The sequence below is a fragment of the Neoarius graeffei genome, chromosome 22, assembly GCF_027579695.1.
Source record: "Neoarius graeffei isolate fNeoGra1 chromosome 22, fNeoGra1.pri, whole genome shotgun sequence".
Classification (NCBI taxonomy): Eukaryota; Metazoa; Chordata; class Actinopteri; order Siluriformes; family Ariidae; genus Neoarius; species Neoarius graeffei.
This window is the reverse complement of record NC_083590.1, coordinates 56,405,324-56,419,492: the sequence shown is the minus strand read 5'-3', so window position 1 is coordinate 56,419,492 and position 14,169 is coordinate 56,405,324. Positions and strand designations below refer to the sequence as shown.

Genomic DNA, 14,169 nt, shown 5'->3' with positions numbered 1-14,169 from the left:
AAAGGCCATCCAGAGTTACTGTGGAATCAGAGAACTTACTTCTAGCTGCATGTGGTCCGAGTACAAGTACTTCAGTCTTGTCAGAGTTAAGCAGAAGGAAGTTAATAAGCATCCAGTGTCTAATGTCCTTCACACATTCCTCAATTCTATTAAGCTGGTGTCTCTCATCAGGTTTTGCAGAAACATACAACTGTGTGTCATCAGCATAACAGTGGAAACTAATACAATGTTTACAAATAATATCACCCAGAGGGAACATATATATAGAGAAAAAAGCAGTGGACCCAAGACAGAATCTTGTGGAACACCAAACTTTACCTCAGTACGTCTAGAAATATCACCACTTACATCAACATACTGATAACGATCAGTTCGATAAGACCTGAGCCAGGAGAGGGCCGTTCCCTTAACTCCCACAACATTTTCTAGTCTATCCAGAAGAATGGAATGATCAATGGTATCAAATGCTGCACTAAGGTCAAGCAACACAAGTAGCGAGACACAGCCCTGATCAGACGCCAACAGTAGGTCGTTTACTACTTTAACCAGAGCTGTCTCTGTGCTATGATGAGGTCTAAATCCTGACTGATACATTTCATGGATGTTATTCCTATGTAAATATGAGCATAACTGCTGTGCCACAGCTTTTTCAAGGATCTTGGAGATAAAGGGGAGGTTTGATATTGGCCGATAATTTGACAGCTGACAGGGATCAAGGTCAGGTTTTTTAATCAGGGGTTTGATAACTGCTAGTTTAAAGGATTTGGGTACATAGCCAATCATAAGAGAAGAATTTATTATTTGTAGAAGCGGTTCAATTACTCCAGGCATTATCTGCTTGAATAGACGTGTAGGTAAGGGATCTAGTACACAAGTTGAGGCTTTTGATGCCGAGATTAATGAAAGTAATTCAGTTTCTCTAAGGGGAGTAAAACATTGATTATCTGATACAGTTATATTGTTAACTACAGGGTCACTTACATTATCTGACCTTAAATTAGTAGTTTGAATTTTTTGTTGGATATTCTCAATTTTGTCATTAAAAAAATTCATGAAGTCGTTGCTACTCCATACTGCAGGTGTGCATGTGTCTATAGTGGACTTATTCCTGGTTAATTTTGCTACAGTATTAAATAGGAATCTAGGATTATTTTTGTTATCTTCTATTAGGGAGGAGAGAGATGTTGATCTCGCAGCACTAAGAGCTTTTCTATACTTCAGGAAGCTCTCCTTCCATGCTAATTTGAACACTACCAACTTTGTTTGATGCCATTTACGTTCCAATTTTCGAGTGGTCTGTTTTAATGTGCGAGTGTCATCATTATACCAGGGTGCTGATTTTTTTCTCTCTGACCATTTTCCTTTTAAGAGGAGCTACATTATCTAAAGTATGGCGGAATGTTGACTCTAAGCATTCGGTTGCCTGATCAAGTTCTGCAGGGGCTGACAGTGACCCAATCAAAGTTGACAGCTCTGGGAGATCATTTATAAAGCTCTGTGCAGTAGTTGACGTGAATGTACAATACAGTAGCGTGGTGAGGCGCGTATATTATTACTCAGACATATTTTGAATGAGATGAGATAATGATCTGAGATAACTTCAGACTGTGGAAGTGTGACTATATTTTCTACGTTTAACCCGAATGTTAGTATTAGATCGAGGGTGTGACCACCATTATGGGTCGGTCCTATGACATTCTGCTTAATCCCGACTGAATCTAAGATGGACACAAACACTGTTTTTAAAGGGTCTTCTGGGTTATTGAAGTGAATATTAAAATCTCCGACAACTAAAGCTTTGTCTAAGGAAATAACCAGATCTGAGATAAAATCTGCAAATTCAGAAAGAAACTCAGAATATGGCCCCGGGGGCCTGTAAATAATAAGTAACGGAATTAACTGGTTAGACCTATTTTTCGAGGCTACATACATTATATGAGTATGAAGAACTTCAAATGTATTAAATTTATAACCAGGTTTGTGTGTTACACCTAGATAATCGTTATAAATAACCACGACGCCTCCTCCTCTGCCAGTTAGACGAGGCTGGTGTATATAACTGTATCCAGGAGGACTCGCTTCATTTAATGCTATATATTCATTTGGCTTAATCCATGTTTCAGTTAAACACAGTACATTAAACTCCTGATCAGTAATGAGTTCATTAACCATTAGCTCTTTAGATGTAAGAGATCTAATATTTAATAGCCCCACCTTTAGATCAAAGGTGCTGGCAGCAGCTGTACAGTCAGTCTGATCTAATTTTATATTGATTAGGTTACTGGAACAAACTCTCTGAGTATTTCTACCTTTTTGTTGAGCTCGGGGAACAGACACAGTCTCGATGTAGTGGACCCTGAGTGACGACTCTGTGCAGCTAGCAGACAGTCGGTTTAGCCTGTTCGTCTGCTCCCTGGCCTTGGCTCTGGATTGTCAGAAATTAACTAGGCCTGTTCTGAGACTATGACCTATGCTGCAGGAAATGAGAGCAGCACCTTCCCGAGTGGGATGGATACCGTCCCGCCCTAACAGGCCAGCAGTGCCCTCAAAATTAGCCCAATTATCTATAAACCCCACACTGTTTTCAGAGCACCACCTGGACAACCAGCAGTTCAGCGATCATAACCTGCTGTAAGCTACATCACCACGCCGCATTGGGATGGGGCCAGAGCTGACTACAGCATGAATAACTCCTTCTTATACTGGTGCCACCACAATTTCTACCACTTCATCACTTTTATCCCCCTTTCCTTCACAATCCACCTGGAATAACATCCAGCATAATGGAATACCCCATTAGGCTAAGCTTATTTAATTGTTTAGTTGAACATTAATTTAACATGGCCTAGGGTTAATTTTGAGGGCAGATAACAAAAGAATAAGGTTTTAGCAAAAGCTAGACATTGTGAGGTGGCGATAGGGATGACGTCACCTCCTCCACACTCCAGCAGCTGCACCAGCATGTCGCTTCCCTTGCGCGCGGTGAGTTGTTGTAGAGAACGCCCAGAAACCCAGAGTGGATTTTCAGTGGTCTGTGTATTCTCTTATCGATCAAGTGGAATGGATTCTTTCATGAAGCAATAGAAACGGCGCTGGGTGAACTTTTATGTTAAATGTGGGCGGGTCCAAACGAAGAATTATGAAATGTGAATGGGACACTCCCCCTTCACATTCACTGGTGGCGCCACCCATGAGTGACTGTATTCTAAGGGCCTCTGCATGCTCTTGCGACAAGGCTTTCGCAGATAGCTTTTCGCAGACAGTTGTAATTTATCGTTGAGCGGGGAGTAATAGGCGTGCACGATGTTATTCACCGCCACAACGCAAGGGGGCGCGAAGTCGCGAAATCGCTAGGAGTAGTTGGTGGGTGTGGTTAGTGGAGTGTTTACCCTCCGGTTACTTATAATGACTAGAATTGGAGTCGTATAGATGTACGTACTTCCTCACTTCCTCAATCAACCGCTCTTCGTGCTGCTCCATCTTCGCTCGTGTTTTTAAAAATGGCGGTCGTGAAAACAAAACAAACCAGGAAAGTAGGGAAGCGGAAGTGCGTGTACAGCGGATGTAGAGTGGACCAATCAGAGCCCTCTTGTCTGCGACGCTGTCTGCGAGGCTTCTGCGGTGGTTACAATTTTTGGGAGGTGCGCGCAGAGCGTCTGCGAAGGGGGGGGCTATGCAGATGCCATCTGCGAGGACTGTGTTGTCAGCATAAATTGGCCTTAAGATGTCTTGCACTAACCTTATGCTGTTATGTATTGATCTTTTATTTATAAACCCTGACTGTGTTTCACTAATTATTTGGCCAAGTCCTTTGTTTAATCTATTGGTATAGATGTATGTTAACAGTTTATAATCATTGTTTAAAAGCGAGATTAGGAGATAATTTTCCAGTGTCCTTTTATCTTTACCAGGTTTTGGTATTAATGTTATAATGCCTTGTTTCATGCTTGTGGGTAAAATTAGATTAGTTATTGCTTCATTAAACACCTGAAAGAGGAGTTCCCTAAGTCACTTCCAAGTGAGCAGTTAGCCCATCAGGGCCAGGGCATTTATCAAGTTTTAAACACATTACAGCTTTGTCAAGTTCAATCAGTTCTAGATCTTTTTCACATTTATCTTTAAATTTATTGTCAATTTTTGGAATAGATTCTTCAGGAAGATATCCACTTTTTCAGAAGAGCATGAAGAGACACATAGCCATTCCACCGAATCGGTGCCATTTCCGTCCCTAGAAAATTATATGTATAAATAAATGCACATAAAAATGTACTTAAATACATTTCCTTATTACACAGAATGTCCTGCACATTGATCTGATTTCAAATTTAAGATATATAATTGTAAGGATTAATAAAAACTACCTAAAACACTGAAAAATAGCATGTGTTACCTGTCCCCGCACTCTAACTTTATACTTGACTATGAAATATTATGATTAAAATCCTTCAGAAACAGTATTTCTTTTGCACTGTTGTGTGACTCCATATCCTATCCATGGTTTAAATATATTTTTTTCATAAGAAATCCACAATATCTTAGTTAAAATACACATTTTAGTCGTGTCCCTGGGTTTTCACTCAGTCCTGTTACCCAAACATATTACCCCAACTGACAAATTTGGAACGTTCCATAAACCACATGCTCAACAGGAAGTTACATCAGCTGTGTCTTCTGAAGGCCATGGGAAGACCAAAAGTTAGTTCTCTCATTTACTTTTCTGTTTATTTGATGATTTTTTTTAACTTTGCCTGATAAGGTCAATGTCAACATATTGTCCTGTTACTTAAATTATTTCTTAGATGATATTTGTTTATTTTAAAAATAGAGATTTTTGGTAAATCACTAGAATGTGCTAAGTGTGGTCATGCTATTAGCGATGACTCCATGTGGATTAATTCCATGTATTAACTAAAAACTCAGTCCTGTTACTTTCAGAGTTTTGGTAACAGGACTGAAAAAAATGCAGCCATCTTTGACTTCCCAACCTTGTAACGTAGCCTGAGGTTGACCAATACACATTTTGAATAGTTAAATATGTGTGTTATTATAATCAGTGTTGAAAAGATAGAACAGATTTAGTTTAATTTGGGAGTGGTACAACAAGCAAATGGCACCCATTCGGTGGAATGTAGACAGAGCTCAGTGGTGTCCAGCATACAGCCAGCTCGTAGTTTCGACTGCGCATGCTCACACCTGAACACGCATCAAAGGTCAAGGCATGTCAACATTCAGCAGCTTGTTTATTGTTTGCAGGCATGTAAGCATTTGACGCCTGTTTGTGCAATGTTGGGGTGTTTTTAAATCATAAAACACAAAGCTTATTATACAGCAACTCCGAGAAGTATCTAACTTAACACCTGTCTCGTGTTTCCGGTTTGCTGATTAATCCACTCCTTTCTCTTTGATCTCTGCAGGAAATGAGAAAAAAGTGGCGCACGTGTACAATTTACAGCCACGTGATTTCCATTGAGTCAAACTATAATCACCAAACAGGCAAGTTAAACACTCATTTATCTGTAAATTAAAAAAAAAATCAAACGACGATATAATGTTTCATAACCAGTGTTAGCTGCTAAATGTTTGTGCCGTGACGTTTGACACGAAGTCAGCCTGCGCAGAGTGTATGCGCAAATCGGTGGCAGAATTGGTGCTTTAAAACATGCCCCTACGCTATGGAGTCAATTTTGTGCCAAAATGTTCATACAATACTTTTGAAATATCAAACAAAAGCGACAAATCAAAATACAAAAAAAAGAAAAAAAAAAGTCAATTTTTTTAGACTGGCAAACAAATTATTCATGTAATCGTGCAAAATATCAGTCTATTACTCTTCAGAAACCTTTTATTTTTGTTCCGCATCTTTCTCAGTTTTGTTTGACGTAATTTATTTTGGTTGCGATTCCAGCTTTCTCGTTTGCGCTCCCGGACTTTTTGCTTGCAGTTTTAGTGCAAACTTCACATGTGGGCGGGCTATCCAGGAACGCATTCCCATTGGCTAACTTGTGTTTGACTGACAGCTACGCTCAGCCATTCCCTACTCGGATTCTGGCGGACTGTTTGACGAGTGACCGATCTATTGACGGTAAACAAGGATGGAGTGGACTTCAGTGGCGACTAGGATACTGAATTAATTCAACAAAGTGTAAATTCAATATCATAGTCGCCACTGAAGTCCACTCGATCCTTGTGTACCGTCAATGGATCGGTCACTCGTCAAACAGTGACCGCAACAGCTTCTGGGGAAATGGTTGAGTGTAGCTGTCAGTCAAACACAAGTTAGCCAATGGGAATGCATTCCTGGACAGCCCACCCACACGTGAAGTTTGTGCCAAAACTGCGAGCAAAAAGTCAGGGAGCGCAAACGAGAAAGCTGGAATCGCAACCCAAATAAATTACGTCAAACAAAACTGAGAAAGACGCGGAACAAAAATAAAAGGTTTCTGAAGAGTAATAGACTGATATTTTGCACGATTACACGAATAATTTGCCAGTCTAAAAAAATTGACTTTTTTTTTTTTTTTTTTGTATTTTGATTTATCGTTTTTGTTTGATATTTCAAAAGTATTGTATGAAGATTTTGGCACAAAATTGATTCCATACTACGCTGGATGTATGCGCAAATCTGTGGCAGAATTGGTGCTTTAAAACATGCTCCTGAACCCGAGTTGCTGGGAACTACTTCCGGTTCTTGTTTGGGTTTATGAGCGGACAGAGGTTAAATGTTTACTGAAGGCTAGAAACGTGTTTCCGGTCTCGGTGTTCTCTTTAGATCAGTAAACCGTGACCAGACTCCCCGGCGCAGACTCCTCACCAGGCCGCTGCTGCTCGGTGAGCCTCCAGGAGTCTGAGCTCCAGCGGGGAGCGGCATGCCGGGGGCTGTGCTCCTCAGTGCCCGGGGTGGAGTGGAGGCTGCGCGGGCACTCCGAGTCCCAGCTTCCCTGCGGTGGTCATGGAGGTCAGTTCTTCTGTCTCAGTTGGGAAGAAAAGAAAATCCCAGGAGTTGATCATTGCCTTGTGTTGAAGTGTCATTGTTTTTGCACAGAAACCTGTCCTCAGGACAAACTGACCACCTCGTTAGGACAGCTCGGGTTTCCAGACAGAAGGTGAGTCCTGGTGTTCCTGCATCATCACCCTGAGCACTCAGATCAGATCAGATCATCACCCTGAGCACTCAGATCAGATCAGATCATCACCCTGAGCACTCAGATCAGATCAGATCATCACCCTGAGCACTCAGATCAGATCATCACCCTGAACACTCAGATCAGATCAGATCATCACCCTGAACACTCAGATCAGATCATCACCCTGAGCACTCAGATCAGATCATCACCCTGAACACTCAGATCAGATCATCACCCTGAACAATCAGATCAGATCAGATCATCACCCTGAACACTCAGATCAGATCATCACCCTTAACACTCAGATCAGATCAGATCATCACCCTGAGCACTCAGATCAGATCATCACCCTGAACACTCAGATCAGATCATCACCCTGAACACTCAGATCAGATCAGATCATCACCCTGAGCACTCAGATCAGATCATCACCCTGAACACTCAGATCAGATCAGATCATCACCCTGAGCACTCAGATCAGATCATCACCCTGAACACTCAGATCAGATCATCACCCTGAACACTCAGATCAGATCAGATCATCACCCTGAACAATCAGATCAGATCATCACCCTGAACACTCAGATCAGATCATCACCCTTAACACTCAGATCAGATCAGATCAGATCATCACCCTGAGCACTCAGATCAGATCATCACCCTGAACACTCAGATCAGATCATCACCCTGAACACTCAGATCAGATCAGATCATCACCCTGAGCACTCAGATCAGATCATCACCCTGAGCACTCAGATCAGATCATCACCCTGAGCACTCAGATCAGATCAGATCATCACCCTGAGCACTCAGATCAGATCATCACCCTGAGCAATCAGATCAGATCATCACCCTGAGCAATCAGATCAGATCATCACCCTGAGCACTCAGATCAGATCAGATCATCACCCTGAGCACTCAGATCAGATCATCACCCTGAGCACTCAGATCAGATCAGATCATCACCCTGAACACTCAGATCAGATCATCACCCTGAACAATCAGATCAGATCATCACCCTGAGCACTCAGATCAGATCATCACCCTGAACACTCAGATCAGATCATCACCCTGAGCACTCAGATCAGATCATCACCCTGAGCACTCAGATCAGATCAGATCATCACCCTGAGCACTCAGATCAGATCATCACCCTGAGCACTCAGATCAGATCATCACCCTGAGCACTCAGATCAGATCATCACCCTGAGCACTCAGATCAGATCATCACCCTGAGCACTCAGATCAGATCATCACCCTGAGCACTCAGATCAGATCATCACCCTGAGCACTCAGATCAGATCATCACCCTGAGCACTCAGATCAGATCATATCATCACCCTGAGCACTCAGATCAGATCATATCATCACCCTGAACACTCAGATCAGATCATCACCCTGAACACTCAGATCAGATCATCACCCTGAGCACTCAGATCAGATCATCACCCTGAGCACTCAGATCAGATCATCACCCTGAACACTCAGATCAGATCAGATCATCACCCTGAGCACTCAGATCAGATCATATCATCACCCTGAGCACTCAGATCAGATCATCACCCTGAACACTCAGATCAGATCATCACCCTGAACACTCAGATCAGATCAGATCAGATCATCACCCTGAGCACTCAAATCAGATCAGATCATCACCCTGAACACTCAGATCAGATCATCACCATGAACACTCAGATCAGATCAGATCATCACCCTGAACACTCAGATCAGATCAGATCATCACCCTGAGCACTCAGATCAGATCAAATCATCACCCTGAGCACTCAGATCAGATCAGATCATCACCCTGAGCACTCAGATCAGATCAGATCATCACCCTGAGCACTCAGATCAGATCAGATCATCACCCTGAGCACTCAGATCAGATCAGATCATCACCCTGAACACTCAGATCAGATCATCACCCTGAACACTCAGATCAGATCAGATCATCACCCTGAGCACTCAGATCAGATCATCACCCTGAACACTCAGATCAGATCATCACCCTGAACAATCAGATCAGATCAGATCATCACCCTGAACACTCAGATCAGATCATCACCCTTAACACTCAGATCAGATCATCACCCTGAGCACTCAGATCAGATCATCACCCTGAACACTCAGATCAGATCATCACCCTGAACACTCAGATCAGATCAGATCATCACCCTGAGCACTCAGATCAGATCATCACCCTGAACACTCAGATCAGATCAGATCATCACCCTGAACACTCAGATCAGATCAGATCATCACCCTGAGCACTCAGATCAGATCATCACCCTGAACAATCAGATCAGATCAGATCATCACCCTGAACAATCAGATCAGATCAGATCATCACCCTGAACAATCAGATCAGATCAGATCATCACCCTGAACACTCAGATCAGATCAGATCATCACCCTGAGCACTCAGATCAGATCAGATCATCACCCTGAGCACTCAGATCAGATCATCACCCTGAACACTCAGATCAGATCAGATCATCACCCTGAGCACTCAGATCAGATCATCACCCTGAGCACTCAGATCAGATCAGATCATCACCCTGAGCACTCAGATCAGATCAGATCATCACCCTGAGCACTCAGATCAGATCATCACCCTGAGCAATCAGATCAGATCATCACCCTGAGCAATCAGATCAGATCATCACCCTGAGCACTCAGATCAGATCATCACCCTGAGCACTCAGATCAGATCATCACCCTGAACACTCAGATCAGATCATATCATCACCCTGAACACTCAGATCAGATCATCACCCTGAACACTCAGATCAGATCATCACCCTGAACACTCAGATCAGATCATCACCCTGAACACTCAGATCAGATCATCACCCTGAGCACTCAGATCAGATCATCACCCTGAGCACTCAGATCAGATCAGATCATCACCCTGAACACTCAGATCAGATCATCACCCTGAGCACTCAGATCAGATCATCACCCTGAACACTCAGATCAGATCATCACCCTGAACACTCAGATCAGATCATCACCCTGAGCACTCAGATCAGATCATCACCCTGAGCACTCAGATCAGATCATCACCCTGAACACTCAGATCAGATCATCACCCTGAACACTCAGATCAGATCATCACCCTGAGCACTCAGATCAGATCATCACCCTGAACACTCAGATCAGATCATCACCCTGAACACTCAGATCAGATCATCACCCTGAGCACTCAGATCAGATCATCACCCTGAGCACTCAGATCAGATCATCACCCTGAGCACTCAGATCAGATCATCACCCTGAGCACTCAGATCAGATCAGATCATCACCCTGAGCACTCAGATCAGATCAGATCATCACCCTGAGCACTCAGATCAGATCATCACCCTGAGCAATCAGATCAGATCATCACCCTGAGCAATCAGATCAGATCATCACCCTGAGCACTCAGATCAGATCATCACCCTGAGCACTCAGATCAGATCATCACCCTGAACACTCAGATCAGATCATATCATCACCCTGAACACTCAGATCAGATCAGATCATCACCCTGAACACTCAGATCAGATCATCACCCTGAACACTCAGATCAGATCATCACCCTGAACACTCAGATCAGATCATCACCCTGAACACTCAGATCAGATCATCACCCTGAGCACTCAGATCAGATCATCACCCTGAGCACTCAGATCAGATCATCACCCTGAACACTCAGATCAGATCATCACCCTGAACACTCAGATCAGATCATCACCCTGAGCACTCAGATCAGATCATCACCCTGAACACTCAGATCAGATCATCACCCTGAACACTCAGATCAGATCATCACCCTGAGCACTCAGATCAGATCATCACCCTGAGCACTCAGATCAGATCATCACCCTGAGCACTCAGATCAGATCATCACCCTGAGCACTCAGATCAGATCATCACCCTGAGCACTCAGATCAGATCATCACCCTGAGCACTCAGATCAGATCATCACCCTGAGCACTCAGATCAGATCATCACCCTGAGCACTCAGATCAGATCATCACCCTGAGCACTCAGATCAGATCATCACCCTGAGCACTCAGATCAGATCATCACCCTGAGCACTCAGATCAGATCATCACCCTGAGCACTCAGATCAGATCATCACCCTGAGCACTCAGATCAGATCATCACCCTGAGCACTCAGATCAGATCATCACCCTGAGCACTCAGATCAGATCATCACCCTGAGCACTCAGATCAGATCATCACCCTGAGCACTCAGATCAGATCATCACCCTGAGCACTCAGATCAGATCATCACCCTGAGCACTCAGATCAGATCATCACCCTGAGCACTCAGATCAGATCATCACCCTGAACACTCAGATCAGATCATCACCCTGAGCACTCAGATCAGATCATCACCCTGAGCACTCAGATCAGATCATCACCCTGAGCACTCAGATCAGATCATCACCCTGAACACTCAGATCAGATCATCACCCTGAGCACTCAGATCAGATCATCACCCTGAGCACTCAGATCAGATCATCACCCTGAGCACTCAGATCAGATCATCACCCTGAGCACTCAGATCAGATCATCACCCTGAGCACTCAGATCAGATCATCACCCTGAACACTCAGATCAGATCATCACCCTGAACACTCAGATCAGATCAGATCATCACCCTGAACACTCAGATCAGATCAGATCATCACCCTGAACACTCAGATCAGATCAGATCATCACCCTGAGCACTCAGATCAGATCATCACCCTGAGCACTCAGATCAGATCATCACCCTGAACACTCAGATCAGATCAGATCATCACCCTGAGCACTCAGATCAGATCATCACCCTGAACACTCAGATCAGATCATCACCCTGAGCACTCAGATCAGATCATCACCCTGAGCACTCAGATCAGATCATCACCCTGAGCACTCAGATCAGATCATCACCCTGAACACTCAGATCAGATCATCACCCTGAACACTCAGATCGGATCAGATCATCACCCTGAGCACTCAGATCAGATCAGATCATCACCCTGAACACTCAGATCAGATCAGATCATCACCCTGAACACTCAGATCAGATCATCACCCTGAGCACTCAGATCAGATCAGATCATCAGGGAAGCAGAGGCTCCACTGGATTGAGTCACACATCATGTCAGCCTTCTGCATCTCATGTGACAGGCATTTTATGTCATTATTAAGTGCAGTTTAATGTTATAATTCAGGTGTGAACTGAATCTGAACAATAAAATTGTGTGTGTGCGTGCAGACTATGTTCTCCGCACGAGTTTGTGCCATTACAGATGAATCAGACACGGTGAAGAGGCTGCAGCTGGAGGTGCCGCATCCTGATTTTAGTTTCCGTGCTGGTCAGTGGTAAGGAGTGTGACCATGAAATGTTAATACTTTGGCCGGATCACCGTCTTTTCTTAAGGTACTGAATGCTGAATACTTCCGTGAGCGCATGTCCACAGGGTGAAGGCTTTTTGCTTGCATGTAAGCTGAGCACATCCTCTCAGGTGCACCATGGCATGAACTACAACACCAGTCGTTACAGATCCTGAGCCAGTGAGAAAGAACAAAGGTCCATGTTTCAGTGTAGGAGTAACTAGAGCAGGCCTAGAAATTCATATATTTTTCACCAGCCAGCCGGACGAGTTCCCTTCCAAAGTAACTTGCCAAAATTTGCTCATATATGAATTTTACTTCTGTCAATAATGCAAAAGAGAGTCGTTACCATTGTTCATGACTAATGTGCATTTATTTCAAGACCCGAGTATTTTGATCCTGTTGTTAAATACATAAATGAGAACAACACAGAGCACCATAATATAATATCAACAAATAATAATCTATTGGAAAACTTGGTGTGTGAGTACTGAAAGCAAATATCCTGACTATCATGACTACAGCACCCAAAATACGTCCAACATGCTTTCTGTATTTAACCATTTATGAGAGAGAAAGCATTCGGAGCTTCATACTGACCAGGAATCAACTTGAAAAAAATTAATTATTCCATAAAAATCGTATCGCAGCCGAGGCCGACCCTGCTCCCACGCTTGCTTATAAGTCCTTTGTTGTTTCTCCTCTTCAGACCGAGGTCACTTTGTCCCCGTCTCTGGCGGTTTCTGTACACCTTTCAGAAAATTCCACATCGCAACATAGCTTTGGCAGATGCAGATGTAAACAACAACAAAAACGCGTGTTTAAACGGGCGATAATGTGGCCACATCTATTGAATTTGAGAACGTGATTACCGTGATATTCAGCGAGATGCGTTCAAAAACCCGACAGCCTGACTCGTACACGATATGATTCGGAATTCTTCGGTATTTTCCGTCCCACCGATTAACACGGCACGCGCTTAATATGTGGCGGCTTTAGTTGGCGGTGTGTCTGAATCTTCACTTCATATATATATTTATTTTCAACTAGCCAGCCGGGCTGCCCAGTGACAGGAATTACCCGCCAAATGACAAATTAAGTCGCCTCGGCGACCGGACCACCGCGAATTTCGAGCTGTGAACTAGAGTGTGTTTTAAAATGTATTGGGATGAAAACAAAGAAACCTGATCAAGTACGTTTTTGTAGACAAAGTCCTGGATGGGATGAGAGACATTTCTCATCACGACGTTTCCATGAACGCAGCTCCACTGACTACTAATGTAAACTCCTATACTGGAAAAGATGGCGTGTACATGGAAAAGTGCAGTTTAATGGCGGCGTGCACAGACACGGCAGCTTCGGCTCCTCAAATAGGTGCTTTTTTGTTTTGTTTTGTTTATAGTGTTCTTTTTACTGACCTTTGTCGCCTCACAAATGAGCGCGAACTTTTACTACAGATCAGCACGAACTGTAAAAACCACTGTTTCAACACAAAGGCCATTCCGCAGGAGATCCTGAGAACACCTGGACCAGCATTAACCCTGGCCTCGGAAGGAGACCGCGCAGGGAGACGAAACAGAAGAGGGGCAAGCGAGTGGGCACGCTAGCCAGATTAAAGCTGTGTTCACACTTATATACCGGTACGATAGTGGTATAACTGTATCGATACAAA

At 43.6% G+C, this 14,169-nt stretch overlaps 1 protein-coding gene across 1 annotated transcript in view; it reads left to right on the top strand.

Annotated features, from left to right (window-relative positions):
• The first annotated feature begins 6,669 nt into the window (after window positions 1-6,669).
• The window catches only part of oxnad1 (oxidoreductase NAD-binding domain containing 1), a 20,348-nt gene continuing 12,848 nt past the window's right edge, over window positions 6,670-14,169 (top strand). The window contains exons 1-3 of the mRNA XM_060905005.1: window positions 6,670-6,955; window positions 7,043-7,103; window positions 12,379-12,485. Coding sequence (XP_060760988.1) covers window positions 6,867-6,955; window positions 7,043-7,103; window positions 12,379-12,485 — 257 coding nt within the window. The 5' untranslated portion in view covers window positions 6,670-6,866. The remainder of the gene's footprint in view (window positions 6,956-7,042; window positions 7,104-12,378; window positions 12,486-14,169) is intronic.